The sequence below is a fragment of the Suricata suricatta genome, chromosome 6 (assembly GCF_006229205.1).
Source record: "Suricata suricatta isolate VVHF042 chromosome 6, meerkat_22Aug2017_6uvM2_HiC, whole genome shotgun sequence".
Taxonomy (NCBI): Eukaryota; Metazoa; Chordata; class Mammalia; order Carnivora; family Herpestidae; genus Suricata; species Suricata suricatta.
Window position 1 is genome coordinate 14,281,759 of NC_043705.1, and position 18,670 is coordinate 14,300,428.

General features: G+C 50.1%; 1 protein-coding gene across 5 annotated transcripts; it reads left to right on the forward strand.

Moving 5' to 3' along the window:
* The first annotated feature begins 292 nt into the window (after positions 1-292).
* On the forward strand, positions 293-16,613 carry LOC115293982 (H-2 class I histocompatibility antigen, Q10 alpha chain-like). Of its 5 annotated transcripts, XR_003909695.1 has the most exons (8): positions 293-649; positions 4,042-4,149; positions 10,125-10,385; positions 11,408-11,683; positions 13,581-13,856; positions 13,970-14,086; positions 14,666-15,192; positions 15,793-15,882. XR_003909695.1 is itself a non-coding variant. In XM_029941688.1 (7 exons), exons 1-7 carry the CDS (start codon positions 601-603, stop codon positions 15,888-15,890), a joined length of 1,185 nt encoding a protein of 394 aa, XP_029797548.1. In that variant the 5' UTR covers positions 293-600; the 3' UTR covers positions 15,891-16,613. The 5 variants fall into 5 exon arrangements, 4 of the variants coding, with proteins under 4 accessions (XP_029797548.1, XP_029797549.1, XP_029797551.1 ...); XM_029941688.1 differs by lacking the exon at positions 14,666-15,192 and having other exon boundaries at positions 15,793-16,613; XM_029941689.1 differs by having other exon boundaries at positions 14,666-15,882.
* Positions 16,614-18,670: the final 2,057 nt, after the last annotated feature.

Genomic DNA, 18,670 nt, shown 5'->3' on the forward strand with positions numbered 1-18,670 from the left:
CGTGCGAGGAACTACCCGGACCCATCCCAGTCAGGACCACCAAAGTCCTCCGCATGAAATTTTCAAATATCAAAAACCATGAGGATCCTTGGTCAGAATTAAGGGGGTCTGTGAACTTGGACAAGAAAAGTAACCTGCATTCTCACTAAACCTCTAGCAGAAATTTAGCCATTCTTCTATAATGGGTAGAAGTAGCAAAGCTCAGCAGTGTTAGCAAGACTTGTGCTTGTGTCCTCAACGGAAACCACTGGTGTTTTCGAATCACATGACAATTATGCAAACACCTGCCTAAATTTCCAAATGACAATAACACCACCGAGGAGCTATGGGTGACGGGGCGGTGACAATGGCGTTGGGAGCCGGAGCCCGAGCCTGAGGGGCCGGGCGCGATTGAAAGGAGCCGGAGCTGGGCAGGGAGTTCGCTGGAGTGTCGCCTTCCCAAAGGTGAGCTCTCGCTTTCCTCCGGTTGGCGCCAGGCCACCGACCCCACAGCTGAGAACCAACTCCGGGGAAATCGACGCCCTAAGGAAGCGCGCTAGTCTCGCGGACCCCGGCTCGAGGATCGTCGGGAGCGCGCACGTCTGGACGCCGCCACGGACAATGCTGCTACTCCTGCAACTGTTGTGGCTAGTGCAGGAGCTCACCGCAGGTGACTGGGCGGAGAGGCGGGGGGCCTGGGGCCGAACCCCAGTCGTAGCCCACCAGGGCGCGGGTGGGGCTGGGGGAGACAGGGAGAGATAGGCCACTTCCGGGTTTGGGGAACGAGGATAGTGAGTTGGAGAGCAGGATTGTAGGAGACGCTGGGCCCTGGGGAGCCCCTGTTTGCTGTCTCCCACTGTGAATATCCGAGTCTGGATTAGAGTATGCGGGAAACCGGCGGGACGCGGGGTGCTGGCGGTGACCCTGGCCTGGGACGCAGCCGATGCCACACCTTCTTAGGGGACCCCGTGGACACCTCTGTTGGACGCCACTCGGTTTCTGGAGCTAGGTCCTTCTAGAAGGCCCTGGGGGAGCTCTTGTGGGGTCAGGAATGTGAGGGCGGCAGACATGCTCCCTGCTAGCTAGCTCCGGCAGACGCCCGCCTTCGCGGTCGGTCTCCCTGCAGTCTTGGGGAAGCTCTGCTGGGTTACCCGAGCGTCCCCTAGCGTGGGTGTTGGGTGAGGAGGATTTCTCTGGCCTTGTCCGGAATTTCCATTCTTTCCCAATTTTAATTCTTCCGGTATTAGTAGCTGGGCCTGACCTCATCCTGGACTCTCCCGGGCTCCCATAAGGCACCGCCTACCCGGGCCGCACGTTTGCGCAAACATTTATTAGCACAGACCTGGAAGTGACCACCATCATAGAAGTAGCAATAGCTGGGCACCCTTACGCCGAGCTCTATTCTAAGTGCTTCACATACAAGAAACCATTTAAAATCACAGAACAGGGGTGCCTGGGTGGCTCAGTCGGTTAAGAATCCGGCTTTGGCTCAGGTCATGATCTCACGGTTGGTGGGTTTGAGCCCCGCGTGAGACTCTGTGCTGACAGCTAGAGCCTGGAGCCTGCTTCAGATTCTGTATCTCCCTCTCTCTCTCTGACCTTCTGCTCACACTGTCTCTTAAAAATAAAATTTTTTTAAAAATTTTAAAAAATAAAATCACAGAACACTTCTCAATTGACTCTTAACAGATTTAATATACAGCTCTGAGGACCCTAGATGGCAGGATCAAAAGTCGGAATTCTTTTTTTTTTTTTTTTTGATGTTACTTAGTTTTGAAGGAGAGGGAGACAGAGCATGAGCAGGAAAGGGAAAGGAAGAAAGGGAGACACAGAATCTGAGGTGGGCTCCAGGCTCTGAGCTGTTAACACAGAGTCTGATGCACTGCTCGAACCCAGGAACCGTGAGATATGACCTGAGCTTTTAAGTATAAAGTTTAACTGACTGAGCCACCCGGACTACCCAAAAGTCAGAATTCTTAACTTTTTTATGCCTTAGACCTGGTCTCAGAATGTTTTTAATACATAAAATGAAATATATAGGATTACCAAGGAATCTGTTTCTTAAAAGCTATTAAAATCTTTAAACTAGAAATATAAATGTGTTATATGTAGTATGTATGCTTCTGATTTAACACATTAAATAATGCACTGAATAGCAACAACTCCCAGAATTTGTAAGTAGTGAGAGTAAAGCATATTTCCAGGTGTCTGCAACAACTGTATTGTGATTCAAAAACACCTGTGGCTTCTGCCCAAGAACAAAGCACAGGTTCTGCTGTACTTGATCTTAGCCAAAAGGCCGAGAAGCAATAGCACAGGTCCTGCTAATCCTGTTGAGCTTTGTTGCCGTCATTCATCATGAGAGAAAGGCTGAATTTCAGTCAGAGGTTAGTGGAAATAGAGAGGTTATTTTTTTTCCTCCAAGTTGAGGCTCTCAAACTCAACAGGATATATCTACAGAAGGATTCAGCCCTCAGCTCCCCATGGAAAACACTTGAAGGAGAATCATCTTCGATGTCTGGGAAGAAGATTGGAGAGTTTGGTTCTTGAGTGACCCCAAGGGCATGGGCCACTGTGTCTCTGGGCCAAGATTGTATAACCAGTCTTGGTTTTCAGGTTACATACAGCCGCTAGAGATCCTACTTACAGCACCCCTGAGTCTTCGGGTGTGATATAGGGGCATGTGGGTGATTCTAGTTCTTTGTGGCAGGGATGGTCATGAGTGTGGGCATATCGGCCCTGTAGCCATATGGTAGGGAATGGCTGGGGTTGAATTAGGGAGATGGGACCCCAATCCAAAGAGGAGGAAAGGTGTGGAGGGATAACCCTGGGATTTACCCAACTGTAGGAGGGAAATGGCAGGCACACAGAGGGGAGGTAGCCAGGCGTTTTCAGATGGCCCATTCACAAAACTCCTGGATGCCAGGCTTTCCCTTTAGAAGCTAGGGAATGAGGAAGTGGCTTTCATGGGGGCAGATATCATGAGTGCTGCAGGGGGAAGTCTGAAGTGGCTCAAACTTTATGATCACCCAGAGTGCTTGTTGAACTATGGAAAGCTGGGCCCCACTGCCAGAACTTCTGATTCAGTAGGACTAGGTCGAGTCCTGTGAATTTGCATTTCTAGAAAGTTCCTAGGTGATACTGATGCAGCTGGTCCTGGAACCACACTAGATTCACTAGCCTAGAATGCTCTTCCCTCCTCAACAACCTCACTGCCTGGTAGGTTACAGCTGGTGAGATCTCCTCTAGGTCGCAGCCTATAAGGCCCCTGACCCCAGCACCTTCCCACCCCCAGGTGTTCCTGGTGCCTGGTACTTCCTGCACAACACACATCAGCCCTGCTCACCTTATTGGACCTACTTACTTAATTGTTCAGTTGCTACCTTCTTTTCAGAACTGAGCTTCCTTGGGCCCATGTCTGTCTTGGTTTCTCTCTGTCCCCACATATACCCCCACCTAGCACAGTGCCTGGCTCGGAGTAGGTGCTCAGCAGATGTTTGCCAAAGGAGTAACATCGCAAGGGGAGAGATCAGGACTGGCCCAGGTGAACAAGTGGACAGAGTGGGCAGGGCCAGGCAGAGCCAAGAGGGCATGGGCTCTCCATCTGGCAGCACATGAGCATCACCTGGGAGGAGTCAATGCCTGCTAGTATCGTCTCCTCTTCCCTCCAAACCAACTAAATGCATATCCACAGCAGAATTGTCAAAGCTTCCAGGAGTTGCAGGGGTAGCTGGGTGGAAATCTTCTGGCAGAGGGATGGGCAACCCAGCCCTGGTGTCCCTCTTAAGTGGGAACAGCCTACCTCACAGAAATGCAGTAAAAATGCAATGAATTAATACTAATAAACCTCTGGCACCAAGACCCAGAACTCAGCGCTGTTGATTTTACATTTGCATACTAAGTAAGTTTCCCGTCATTCCTGAGGCGAGGCTCCCATGTCCCTCTTCCCTTGCAACGTGTCTCTCTTTGTCATTTCATACCATCTCTCCAAGCAGAGACAAGGATGTGTAGGAGGCTTATACCTTGAGATTCATATTTCCTTTTTCATTCTCCTCCACACAGAGAGTCCCTGGGGGCTGCCTGTGGTAGCTGATGACCCAACTTCCTTAGCAAAGGTGGTGATGGCAGAACTGGCCGACCTGAAGTTAGAAAACAAGCCATGGCCTGGAGGTAAGGCTCTGCCCACCTTCTGAAAAAGGAGGAAGGATGGAAGAGACCAGGAGCCCCTCCCTCCAAGCCTATAGGAGGAAATGTCCAGAGTCTGGGAACCTGGTAGACTGTCTTTGCTCAGGTGGGGGGACACAGAAGCCAGATCTTCTGGAGGGTGCCCCAGAGGGAGTTTCACTCAGGTATCTTTCCCCACTCTTGTCCCCCCATACTCCAAGTCTCTTTCTCCCATGCCCACCTCTCCCTACCAGATGGGAAAGAACTAAGGCTAAGAAAACAATGTCCACAGAACCCTTCCTCCATGCCTATACTTCTTCTTTATGTTTATTACCAAACTCCAGTCACAGATGAGCAGGTCACAGATGAAGAAACCAAAGCCTGAATCTGTGAAATAAGGTCACATAGCTAGAGAGTTGCAATCCACATGTATCGTAGGGAGGTGGGGCAGATACAAAAAAGTCTCAAAAGGAAAGGGATAGGGCACCTCATCCCCCACCACAGTCAAAGAAAGAGGGAGGCTGTGCATAAGAGAGCATCCTTTTGTGGGGGTGGGGGTTTGGTGATGTGGCCCAGTGACCAGGACTCAGCAGTGAGGGAAGGGGTGGCTGATGACACAGAGCCTGAGGCAGCAATGGGCATGTGGCCACTTGGGCCATGTCACAGCATGAGCAGAGTCCCCTGGTCACCTTCCATGTGGACCCCACTTCCTCTTGCTGTGACCTCACAGTGCCTGGCACTGACCCCAGCCTGTCAAGGGTGTTACTTCCAAAGCTACAGAGGTAGCCCAATGATTGTTCAGCTTCTTTTGCCTAACTGTGGGCTGGAGCCCAAAGAATGAGGATCCCTCTTGGATCCAGTTAGCAAGTAAGAATCTAGTCCCAGCTCAAACCATCCTCCTGGAGCAAAAGATGGGTATGGGCATGGGAGCATGGGAGCTCCCACAGAGAGCAGGCTGAACTCCCAGGACCATCCAGTAGGCAGAGTAGACAACAATGGGATTTTCAGGGAAGAAAGAATGGTGGACCGCCTCACTGGGTACGGGAGAGGGGTACCTGGAAGTCAGCTGAACAAGGGGTCTACAATAATGAACTTGTCCTTAAATAGTTCCCTGACTCCCGGATGGGGACCAGATGCCAAAGTGCAGGCCATGGGTGAAAAAGTCCAAGGCAGAGCAGATGCCAGAAACCAGAGCCCCCATGGCAAGGAGGGTTAGTCCAGTGGCTATATCCAGGCCATTCCAGACACCATCTGGACAAGCCTGGAAAGGATCTGGGATCCAACCCCTTCTTTCACCACTACTGCTACTACCTATAGCTACTGAGTCACACCACCATTTTATTTTTCCCCTGCATTATTACAAAAACCTCAGAACACCTCAAGAAAGCTGCTGCCTCAGGACCTTTGCCCTTTGTACTGGCTTTCCCTTCTGCAGACCTGGAATGTTCTCTCCTAGATCTTTACATGGCGGGCTCTTTCAGGTCTTTATTAAAGAGTTTCCTCTGCGGGGAGGGGTGCTTCCCTGTCTATTCTAAAATTTTAAACTCCACCCCTAACATTTTGTGTAGCTCTGTTATTTTTTCCCCCTCAGAACCTATTGTTGTCCAGCCTGTCATACATTTTATTCATTTATTTTGCTTATCCTACGTTCATGTAAGCTTCCTAAGAGCAGGCACTTGGGCTATTCTACTTTTCTGACATCCCCAGGGCCTCAGAGAGGGCCAAAGAGTAGGTGCTCAGAAAGTACTTGCTGAATGGGGCAACAGGGAAGGCCCCGCCAGATCACATGAGCCAGGGTGGGTAGAGCTGAGGCCGCTTAAACCATGTCCAGGGTGGCATCTGTGGAGGGCAGAGAGTGGAGAGATACCCATGGGGAGAGTGCTGTTCATGTGCCCCCAGCCAGCCACACACTGTCAGTCTTTGCAGTGTGTTCACTAAAGGGCAGGTGCAGGCTAGGGGACACCTTGAGAATCTGGATATGAAGTCTGGCCCTGCTTTTTGCTACTGGTGTGAGCTCGGCAGGTGACTTTGCCTCTTTGGGGCTCAGTTTCCCCATGTGTCATAGACAGGCACAATAGTATCTTCCTGATAAAATTGTTAAGAGAGTTAATAGAGCCAAAAAATTATTTTAATAGTTTATTGTCAAATTGGTTTCCATACAACACCCAGTGCTCTTCCCCACAAGTGCCCTCCTCCATCACCACCACCTCCCTTCCCCCTCCGCCTACCCCTTCAACCCTCAGTTCATTTTCAGTTTTCAGTAGTCTCTCATGTTTCGTGTCCCTCTCTCTCCCCAACTCTCTTTCCCCCTTCCCCTCCCCATGGTCCTCCATTAGGTTTCTCCTGTTCTCCTGGCAAAGAGCCAAAATTTTATAAAGTGCTCAGGACAGGGCCCAGCACCTAAGTGCTTTAGAACTGTTTTGTAATTTTAAAAGATAATATGTTGATAGACTTCCCCTCATTTTAAAACAAAAGTAACCGGCCACTAAAGCAGCTAACATTAATAAATAGTAACATTACCTGGAGGCCTGAACTTGGATCACTTGTTCTTTCCCACCTCCCCACACCTAGGGAAGAGCATGTCAGCACCTTTGCAGCCTCTTTGCTTCGGTGATGGGAATACTTGGGACCCCGCACCCTCACTCCAAGTCCCTTGGGCTTCAGTCTTAGTGGCAGCCTGAAGACTGGTATAGCTTTCAGAGGTATACCTCTTCCCAGACTGTGCATCCTTCTCTCTCTTTCAGGGCAGCAGAACCTCCAGGGCTTGAACTGCCCACCAAACTCACAAGACACACAGACTTTAGTCTCATGTTATGTGTATTTGTTTTCTATAGTTGCTATAACAAGGGGACACGGGGTGCCTGGCTGACTCCATCAGTTAAGCATCTGACACTGGCTCAGGTTGTGATCTCAGTTTGTGGGTTTGAGCCCCACATCGGGCTGTGAGCTGACAGCTTAGAGCCTAGAGCCTCCTTCAGATTCTCTGCTTAAGATTCTCTCTCTCTCTGCCCCTCCCCAGCTTGTGCACGTGCATGTTCTTGCTCTCTCTCTCTCAATCTTTCTCTCAAAAAGAATAAACATTAAAAAAAAGGAGGGGGACCACAACTTGGTAGCTTAAGACAGCATACGTTTATTCTCTTGGATTTCTAAAGGTCAGAAGTCCAAAATGGGCTTCACTGGGCTGAAACTAAGGTGGTGGGGAAAGCTCCCTACAAAGGCTCTCAGGAAGAATCCATTTCTTTGCCTTTTCCAGCTTCTAAAGCTGCATTCCCTGGCTCATGGCATGCTCCTGCCTCTCTCTCTGTTTCATCTTCATATCTAGTCTAGACTATCTTCTCTGATACTCATGGAATCTTCCTCCGTCTCCCTTTCATAATAACACATTTATGGCCTGCCTAGACAATCCTGGATCATCTCCCCATCTCAAGATCCTTAATTTAATCATGTCTACAAAATCCCTGTTAGTATATAAGGTAATATTCATAGGTTCTAGGGATATCGGGGGGGGGGGCATGATTCAGCCTACCATATGGTACTCCCTTAGCTGTGGAGGAGGCAGGACAGAGACTACAACATGCATGGCCCCCCCCCCCCCCCAGGAGGCCTAGCAGCTACCCAAGGGCACAGGCTCTTTGCCCTCCATCACCCCCAGGACAAGCAGAGCTGCTGCAGATCAGAGCCAAGGAGCAGATGGGTCACCTTAACATAGAGAAGCCACAGCCTCTGTTCAAGGCCTGTTCACAGCTCCCAGCCCAGGAGCATCCCACTAACCTTAACTTGGTGGTTTGCAAGGAAACAGCACCCTGAGACTCTGCCCCTTCCCAGGAGGCCCACAACAGTCCAGACCTTGTATCAGCTCTTCACTCAAACACTTTCAGCACTGATCTCACTTCCTATAGGAGGTTTCACCAGTGCAAGAAGAGGGCTCCTCTGTCTTCCTCCTAACCTTAGGAAAAGCAGGCTTAGGGCACCCGAGTGGCTCATTTGGTTAAACATCCAACTTTGGCTCAGGTTGTGATGTCACAGTTTGTGAGTTCAAGCCCTGCATCGGCTCTGTGCTGACAGTTCAGAGCCTGCAGCCTGCTTCGGATTCTGTGTCTCCCTCTCTTTGCCCTTGCCCCGCTCACCCTCTGTCTCTGTCTCTGTCTCAAAAGTAAATAAACATTAAAAAAGAAAAAGAAAAAGCAGAATCTGCGGGGAGAATCCAGGCTCCTCTTTTTCTAATACATGACTTTGGGTGGTACTTGCCCTCCCCTGGGCCTCAGTTCCCTCATCTGTGAAACAGGGCCAGTCACACCAACTTCCTAGGTTTATCCTAAGGACCAACTGACTGGTGCAGTTAGACTGGTGAAGGGCACACAGCAGTCACTCTCCAAAAATGACAGCTCTGATCATCATCATTGCCTTTCATGTTCTTGTTTTTTGTCCAACTCAATAAATGCTGGAAGTGGTCCACTGTATGCCAAGCATGGGATTCTTCCAAAGCCCATGGAAACACTAGTAGCACAGTCAGATGTATTGCCCACCCTTGTGGAGCCCAGTTTCATAGGGAGCCCAGAGACCTGTGAGGGATGTCTGAGTGGAATCAGAAGGTGTTCCTGGAGGAAGGGACACCTGATCTTCAAACCTGAGGGTTGAGGAGATAGTGGCTGAGAGGACAGGTGGAGCAGCAGGAACTGCAGATACAAAGGGCCTGGGCAGAGTCTGATGTGGCTGTAAAGTAGCAGGAGCAGTGAGGATGGCGATGCATTTGACTCCTCCTTTCACATCTGAATATTCAAATATTAAACACCTGTTGTGTGCCACCAGCTGTTGCAGGCTGGGAAAAGAGAATGATCATCAAAAAAAAATTTTTTTAAGTTTATTTTGAGAGAGCATGAGCAAGGGGCAGAGAGAGAGGGAGAGAGAATCCAAGTAGGTTCCATGCAGTCAGTACAGAGCTCAACACAGGGCTCAATCCCACAAACCATGAGATCATGACCTGAGCTGAAATCAAGAGTCAGACGCTTAACTGACTGAGCTGCCCAGGCGCCCCTGGAGAATGATCCTTATAGGAATCTCTGCCCTTGGGGAACAGATGTTACACGGGAGAGACAGACTGTGAACAAGATAAACAGGTAAAGTGCATATTTGCCAGCAGGTGGTAATAATGCTCTAGAGAAAAATACTTTCGGGAGTGCTGGGGATGTAAGTATATAACAGAGTGGGCAAGGAAGGCTTTACTGGGAAAGCAGCATTTGAGCAAAACCTTTCTTAAAAATGAAGGGAGTGAGCCCTGGGTGAGTCTCTGGGAGTGAGTGTCTAAGAAAGGTGGGCTAAGTTTTTCTTAAAGATACAGCATTTGTTTTTATAGCTTGAATCAGGCCTGGCTGCTAAACAGAGTTCATCTCCAGCATCAAGGTGAATGGATGAGTCGGTGCTTCTGGAGATGGTGGAGAACAAACCTCAGGGCAGCATTTAGATGTAGAGAAGAGATGGCTAGCACTGTCTGCTGTGGGAACAGGAGTAAGTGGGGAGTGCAGTCAGGATGCCACCAACTTGGCAGCAATGGTTTAAGCCAGGAGTGAGGGCTCAGCTTTATCAGGCATCTCTGGGGGGAATGAATAAGTTCACGTAAATTAAGCTTAAAAACAATCAATTGTTTAAATCATACCTTTTTTATTGTGACAGGAAACCAGTAATCACACTCACAGAGTAAGTAAGCCCTGAGCGAGGAGCTGAGAAACTTCCTAGAAATAGTGTCCACAAGCCTGAGCATATAAACTTTGGCTTCAATGCTTGCTTGCTCGCCCGCCTGATTGATTGCTTCTTTATTTAAACTATTTGGATACCTTAATTTTTTTAACCGAAATTCCCAGTTCTTGCTCTTACTGATTAGCAAATACTCTGGATGAGTTTCACTGCCAACCCCGTCAGTCGCCCCAACCTGTGGTGCAGATCCTGGCAGTGCATAGGAGCCTGATTGTTTCATATCTTCACAGGGACACACTCTCTCCACTACCACTACCTGGCCCTGTCAGAGCCAGGCCCAGGCCTTCCTCAGTTTCTGGCTGTAGGCTACGTGGACGACCAGCCCTTCATCCATTATGACAGTCATGTGGACAGGGCTACGCCCCAGGCCCCATGGATGGCAGCTGTGGACGCCCAGTACTGGGAAACAGAGGCGCAGAAGCAGAGGGCCTGGGCAAAGGTGCAGCAGGTGGAGACATGGACTGTGATGGGCTACCACAACCACAGCAGGGGTGCGTCACAGGCTCCTGACACCCCGCGTCCTCCTTCCTTCACACTCTACCTGCTGACCCTCTAGGCACCCTGTAAGAGGCTGCAAGGCATGCTCCTGATGCATAGCTGGCAGGGGGCACGAGCTAGCCTTTGCTGCGATAAGGAAGGGGAAGCCTGTGAGAAATGTTATTCCTTGCTGACACTGGGTAGAGCAGGTGTCCTTAACTAGCTTCTCTTTCCCACCCTCAGCTGTCTGCCTAGTTCATTTGGCTTCCCTCCCTGCATGGCAGATTTGGTGTCTGAGAGCCTGGGGGTGGGTGTGATTTAAGTGTTTGGGGAGGATGAAGGGATGAGGGAGGGAAAAGCCTCTGCCTCTGACAGTCTGCTGAGGTAGCTGAAGGAGAGGCATTGTGGGGCCCTAGCTTCTGTGGATGCTTGCTGTGCTGGCTGCTGGAGCCACAACTGATTCTGAAGAACCCTATGGCCCCTGCCTGGCTGCTGCTAATGCTGAATGTAGTGCTTGAGGGGCACTTGTTCACAGCCCTTTCCCATCCTGTGCCTGGAAACCCAAACAAGTGAAGCCTCAGGTCCCAGAGGCCTCACAAGGAGTAGATGTAAAAGCCCGAGACTGGAACAAGCTACACATTAGCCCAGGAGCCCCAGGATAATAAGTACAACTAGCCGCCAGGTGCTGTGGTAGCGGCCAGGCTCACATTTCAACATTTCTATTACATCTCTGAAATTGGGGTGTGATTTCATCTTACTACGAGTGCATCTCAAGGACATCTTACATCCATAAATAGCAGAGTTCTCCTAATAATGATTCCTGTAGTTATGTACTCAAGTGTTCTCACATGAGAAGCCCAACAAGTTTCTCAGCCCTGGCCTGCTTATGAAAAATACCCAGGGAGCATTTTTTGCAAATAGCACCACTCTTCCCCCACCCCTTCGGAGACACCCATGGGTGGTGGGCTTCTCCTCAGCTCTCAGGGATACGATCCATAGATCATGGAAACCACAGCCTTCTTGCCCACGTGCACAGGCATGCACAGCACTCAGCGAATGTTTGGCTGTGAGATCCAGGAGGACGGCCGTACCAGCAGCTTCTGGCAGTTTGGCTTTGATGGGCAGGACCACCTGTCACTGGACCTGGAGACTCTGAGTTGGGTGTCAGCCAAGCCTGTGGCTGTGCAGACCAAGCGCTGGTGGGAGACAGAGCGCTGCTATGCTGAGTACGACAAGGCCTACCTGGAGGGCCTCTGCCTCACTTCCCTGCGCAGGTACCTGGAGCTGGGCAGCCAGAGCCTCACCCGGAAAGGTAAGGTGCAGCCTGTGGCAACAGAGGGGCCCACAGTCCCGTTCTCGAGGGTCTTGGGGGGTGAGGAGACAGGCTGTGTTCTCCTGGCTCAGACAAATCCATTGGGCCCCATAAAGAAGGCTGATGAGCCAATGGCTTACTCATGTAGGGCAGCACAGAAGCTTGGCCTTTGGGCCCTCATTCCAGGTGAGGTAGAATGGGGAGTTCATGCCGCACACTATGATCTTGGTGAACGAGGCCCTGACTCTGGGCGTTTTGTTCATGTATAGAATAAGTAGGCTAAACTAGGTGGCTCATAAAGGCCTTTGTGGGTTTAACATCCTGTGGTTCTCCTTGGGAAGTGCACCTCAGGCCCCAGGGGATAGCACCCACCATAGGCCAGTCCCTGGATTACTGAAGCTGAGGCTCTTTGCCCCCACACCCCTCAGGTTAAACGTGCTCCTCAGACTCTAGGTGTGCCCTAAACTCCTGACTCTAGCCAGCAGGGCTGGAGATACAAGGACTGGAATGGGCCCTAGGGAGGGTGGGTGCCTGCCTTACAGGCCGCTAGTGGGTAGGGCTGGTCAGAGCACCCAACACACCATGGATGTTTGGTGATGGACTGATGGAATGTAAAGCAGCTAAGGCAATGGGGAGGGCATTCCTTGAATGGAAGGCAGGGCAAATAACATCAAGAGAAGATGTGATTATGAGAGCAGAGTCTGGAGGGGTCAGGGCTCAGGTACTGGAGCCTAGCCTGCAGATCACATCCTGGCTCCAGGACTTGCTAGATGTGTGACCTTGCCCTTTCTGTGCCTCAGTTTCCTCATCAGTATTACAGGGGTGGTAACAATAGCCCCTGCCTCCAAGGAGCACCATGTTGGTGTCTTAAATGAGTGTTGAGCTCTCATCCAGCACCATCTCAAACAAATCACCTGATGGATTAGTCAGGAATCTCCACAAAAACAGAACCAACAGGATGTGTTTAGAGAGAAAGAGAAAGATGTATTTCAGGAATCTGCCCATGTGACTGTGGAGGCTTAGGAGTTCCAAGATCTGCAGTTGGCAAGCCTGGAGACCAAAGAGAGCCAGTGTTTCAGTTTGAGTCCACAGGCAGGAAAAGACTGATGTCTCAGCTGAAGGTAGTCAGGCAGGGGTAATTCCCTCTCACTCAGACTTTTTGTCCTGTTCAGAACTTCAAGTGATTGGATGGAGCCCACTCACATTGGGGACAACAATCTGCTTTACTGAGTCAACTGATTCAGATGTGAATCTCACCCAGCATAATACTTGACCAAATGCCTAAGCACAGTGTGGCCCATGAAGCTGACACATAAAATGAACCATCACCCCTGGATTATGTCATTTGGAACAACCCTGAGAGGAAAGAACAAAGAATCCCCATCTGGCCTGTGAGACTAGGGGACTGTGGACAGGAAATCAGGCTGGGCTTCAATTCCAGGCCAGCTGGCTCCAGAGCTTCACTCATGACCACCTCATTCCAAAGTGAGAGAAGGACCATTATTTTTGCCTTCACTTAACAATCTTGTTAGGCACTTACCATGTGCAAGAAGTCACTGGTGAAGTATGTAATGTCTGAGAAAACCAAAGGGTTTCTGTGCATAGAAGGGGGTTGTCAACACAAGACAAACTCCACCCAGGATCTCCTTTGAGGTTAGAGTCAGGAAGTCACATACCCCCCTATGTAAATTCCCAACATCATGCCCCTTTAGATGGTTGGCAATGGGTCATCCCTTCCTCCAACATTGGTTGAGTGCCTCTTCCTGGAGAGAGACCTTGTCTCCATCTCCTCCCTGTCCTCCACCATGGAAGATGCTAGAGGAACCCAGGATCAGGCATGAGGAATGAGCAGACAGCAGCTTCTCACCTGCCTTTCTCCCTTGACCTCTCTCTGCAGAGCCACCCACAGTGCAGGTGACAAGACACACAGCTGACGATGGTGGCATCACACTGAGGTGCTGGGCCTGGGGTTTCTATCCACAGGACATCTCATTGAGCTGGTGGCTGGGGGAGGAGGAACTGGTTCAAGAGACTGAGTATGTGGAGATACGCCCCAGTGGAGACGGTACCTACCAGACGTGGACAGCCGTGCGGGTGCCAGCCAGGATGGAGAATGGGTACATTTGCCATGTGCGGCACTCCAGCTTGAACCATACGCTCACTGTGGCCTGGGGTGAGGAAATGGGCTTGGCAGAGGGGGTGAGGAGGAGCAGGGGAGAGTCCCAGGGAACCCAGAGACAGTCCCATAGCCTGGGGCTGATGCCTCCTTTTCTTTGCCTTTCTTAGAAGCACCCTCTCATCAGTGGATAACCAGTGCTGTGGTTCTCTCCCTCTTCACCATCTTCACCATCACTTTCTTGCTGGTGGCTGGAATTTTGATCTTCATCAAGCAATGCTCTCCAGGTTGGCAGGGAAGAAAAAAAAAGTGGTGGAGGGTCCTTATATCCCACCCAACCCTGTAGGGAGGAATGCTCTGCTCCCATCCCTTCCACCAGAACTGTTCTCTCCTGGAGAGCAGCAACTACTGTTGAACCCCTGTCCCTGTTTGTGGAAAAGTCCAATAGCCATACATTGCCCTAAAGACACTGTGGATCATACAGCCAGGGAAGACCACTAGGCCTGACCTTTGAAAGACCTGGGGGCGGGGAGAGGGAGTGGAAGGTGGGCACTCGGGACTCCATCTCTACCTACCACCCACCTAGTCTTTCCTTTTGTGTTCTTTCCCATAGCTAGGAATAAGGAATCTTGCAAACAAGCCCCAGGTGCTCCCAAGCATGGCTAAGATGCCTGAAAACCAAAAGTGGAGGCAGGGCGGTGGGTGGGAGCTTTCTGTCTCCAGCATGGCCTCATCCCTTGCTCTCCGCTCCTTCCCACCATCTGGGAGCCAGATGGTGGGGGCAAGGAACACTCCAGGGAGCCACTGCTGAGTTTCAAGGAGAGCTAGGGAGCAGTCTGGGTCACCTCCCTACTTTCTCCCTGCAGATGGAGAAGAGCCTCATAATTCCCAAAGCCCAGTGATCATAGAGGCTGCTCAGCTGCTCTGCTGACACAAGTTCACTGTCACAGATCAAGAAGGTGTTTTATAGTATTTGGAGGCCTCCAGTGTCCTAGCTGGCTGGCAGTGGTGATCCAACTGTGAAAGGCGCACCCCACCCCAAATCCATCAGCCTCATCACAAGAAGTCTGGGCCACTAAGATTTGCCATCTTCCTGAAGTCCTTTTAAAAGTAATTGTCTCCAGTTTGGATGGGAAGGAGGGCAGAACCTCAGATCGGTTCACACTTGACAATATGGACAATAATTTCATGTTAAGTGTAAATCCCAGTTGAGCCTTTCAGGTACTCTGAGTTCAGTGATGGTATTCTCAGCTCCAATTCTCCAACATGAAAACCACAGCTATGGGAAGTTAAAAAAGAACCAGAAGAACGGTTAAGGAGTTATGGGGGCAGCATCCTGCATCCATCTGCTGGCAGCTGGAAGAAGTGGCCAAATGCCTACCTCCTTTTAGAAGTGTGTTCTTATGTGCATGTAAATTTTCTTTTATAAAGAAGATTGAAGTGTTGGGGGGTGTGAGGGTATGTGGTTCCAGCAGGGTGAGGATGGGTTTGTGAGGGTGTGTAGGGAGTGAAGGTGTGTGAGGGTGTATGTGTGGCAAGGGGTGTCTTTGTGTGTATGAGAAGTTCAGAGGGACAGGTGCCCAGGGACCTGTTGTTAGCCCAGGGCAGCTGAAGGATGGGAAACAATACAGTCAGTATTTTTCTTCCTGTCCTCTTCAGTGGTTTGAATTTTTGTAATTAGCACATGTTACTTTTACAATAAGGGGAAGAGAAGTTTCACTATGTGCTGTGGAAATTCTTGTTAAGGGTGTATCCGGGGAAGGTCTGGCTTCACCTTCTCCATTTTTCAGTGGAGCAGACACCCCATGTCTCCTTTGTAAATAAGAATCTCTTGGGGAGCACACGTTTTTGTTTATTCAGAGAGCAGTTCCAATCTCATGGCCAGCCAACATGCAAGGGGAGAGGACTCCCGAGCCACAGTAGAGGGACCACTCCACTGGCATAAAGGATACAAGCCTGGGCTCTTCACAGGGCACCCTTTGCCTCTCTGTAGGACCCCAAGGCATGACTGAGCCTCTTGTGAGGACTTCTGAAACCTTCGTGTCTGAAGCCCTGGGAGGCCCCAAGCCAAAGGATGTGAAAGATGTGTGATACTAGAAAGATTCAGCCTGCCGTCGTGGCCTGAAGGACCTCAGCACTGAGCTTGTACTATCTGATTATACTAAAAATGTGTCTTAAATGTCTGTCTGCCTGTCTTAGTGATGCCATCATGATCCATGCTGTGTTATTCACATACAAAGCAGGGTTCTGAGCAGTTTTACATGTACTAAGCTGTGTAATCCTCATAGCACACCTATGCAGGAGAATTAATAATCCTGTGCTACAGGTGAAGACGTTGAAGCCCAAAATCCTATGGCTGGTTCATGCCAGAGCCAGGACATGAGGCCAAGAAGTCTGTGGCTACAGTCTGGGCACTTCACTACTGCACTGAAAACCTCAATGACAACTGTGCCATTCTGTAAATGGGTACATAAGTACAGGTCTGCAACCCTTTATCTGCAGGTCTGAAATCCAAGACCCAAAACCAGAAGTTCCTTCCTTATTTTGGCATCAAAACCCAAACTGAAGTGAAGTGAAGCTATTTGTAGGCCAGTGTGTCTTTTCGCAATTTTCCGTAGAACTATTGATCTATTTGATTATGGAGTGTCGTCCCAACCTCTGGAGATGTTATGTAATATTCAGCATCTACATTTTGTCATTTTCTAAAGCCCAAAGAATTCTAAATTCTTAAATACATATGGTCCCAAGGGTTTCAGGTAAGGGCTTGTGGACCTGTATTAAAAAGGTTTTGTGGCAATAAATATTTTATTTGTACACTTGTCTGACTATACAGTGAAAACGTTGGGGCACAAGGTGGGTCTGGCCCACACCAACGGAAGGCACAAGTGCCTGTGCTGACCTTTGAAGATGTGCTTAGGACTTCCTGAGCAAAGGTCAAAACTTCATCCCTGAGGAGGATGAGCGCCCAGTGTAATTGTGGAGAGGTAGATGGGAAGAGGCTCTGGTCAGTCAGTCTCACTTTGAATTGGTGTATCTGTATCACATTTCGGTCCCCCTACCCCAAAGATTTCAGGCTCTTTCATCCACAGCCGACCTTACCCACCCTATCCTCCAGCATCGATCCCACCTAGGAAAGCATAGGCCTTAGACCAGCAGTTTGTGTGGCTTCTTTGATGCAGGAGGTTTGTAAACCCCCGTCTCAGGGAGACTTAGATGAGATACTCATTCCACTGACACTGGCTTCTATAAGCATGAGCCCTGGACAGAATGGGCTAGAATTTCCTGGTCAGTTCTGCACATCTCTCTGTGTAGAAATGAGTACCTCTGGGGCTGCAGGATTGTAGAACCATCTCTCCCATGAGGAAAGAGAGCAGAGAGGCCATGGGCTGATACAGCTTCAGAATGGTGCCTACAGGATAGCAGCAGAGCCCCAGCCACCTGCCACCCAAAAGATAGGGTCATTTCACTCATCAGAGTGGCCTCATTGGCTACTTACTTTAGAAATTGCCCAAGGGCTTAGGCTATGCTGTCAGTATCTGCCCTAGATATCCATTCCTTTCTTTCACCTCACTTTCTTTTCCTGATGCCTTTCCTCAACCTCCACCTACCTGACCTTCCCGGTAGCTGGGGACCTGACATCTGCATGGGAACCTGGGGCTCTGGGGACAGGGCCTGGTAGACCAAAGTGTCTCAAGGAGAGGGATGGCCACTACACTGCCCCCTGACCTGGGACAAGGGGGCCGTTCTCCCCTTTCCTGTGTCCTACTAACCCAGTAACTTCTAGTTCACACCCCTGACAGAATCTGGTTTTCCTGTAGTCAAAGGCACCACCATCCTGACCTTAAGGAAGTATCTACTCTATAACTGGACTACGAGATCTTTGCAACTGAGCATCCCTTCAGCTTTGTTTCAATCATATTTCCCTTACAGACTAGTTTAGTGTTTTGCCTGTGGAACCATAAATATATTTTAGACCTAAAGGAACCCCATATAGCACCTCTACAAGCCCCTGATAATTTGACACTCTCTTCCCCACAAACCCCATCATTATGCTGCCTCCCCCTGCCTCTCACGTTACAGTCCTTCCTGTCCAGGATGTAGCTCTCTCCAGTGCACATCTCTCTTTCTCTTCCACCCACATCCCAGGCACATATTGGTTTAAGTCTGGTGTACCTGCAAAAACTGAGGCAAAGGAACATGATTCAACCAGCACCTCATGGCCAGGTAGGAGGTGGACCTGGGAGTCCTGAGTCTAATTCCACAGAGGGATGAACAGGCCCAGAAAGTAGGGTGATCTCCCTTAAACCAGGCCTTGCCCCTTCTCCCATTTTTGTTTCTCTGCTTAGCCATGGCTGGTCAGTGATCTCAACCAAAGATAGGGGCTCTGGACCCAGCTGGACCAGCCCAGATGCCTGCCTGCCTCTCTGGTTCTTTCCTCAACCACCCCTGCCAGGAGAGAAGCTCATGAGAGGACAGGACACAAACACAGAGGGAGTTCATCTGAGCCCCAAGTGTTCCCCTTGGTGCCCCCTGATTGCCACCACAGTCTTAGGCATAGACAGAGGCAGGAGGGCAAGTGAGAAGGGCTCTGAGCACCCGTGGAAGCAGTAAAGGGGCCTCCAAATCTGGCAAGGACCGGGAGACAGCTTTGCAAAACCTCACAGACCCATCGGAAAAGCAACCTTCTCACCCAGCAGGGCATTACTTCCCCTAGCTCTCTTGGGAACTGCTTCTCTCTCTCAGCTCAGACTGGCCTGGCCTTGGGTCAGAACCATGAGGTCTCCATCATCCCCTCACTCACAGAGGCCAAGACATCTTCTCCATGGGAGGAATGCTATGTCAGACTTTTAGTCCTCAGGCCACCCTGGGAT

Bases quoted from the DNA above. Each gene is read 5' to 3' on its own strand.
- LOC115293982 (XM_029941688.1), top strand. From the start codon at position 601: ATGCTGCTACTCCTGCAACTGTTGTGGCTAGTGCAGGAGCTCACCGCA. The intron at 650-4,041 runs GTGACTGGGCGG...TCCTCCACACAG, and splicing joins AGTGCAGGAGCTCACCGCAG to AGAGTCCCTGGGGGCTGCCT. The intron at 10,386-11,407 runs GTGCGTCACAGG...CCACGTGCACAG, and splicing joins CTACCACAACCACAGCAGGG to GCATGCACAGCACTCAGCGA.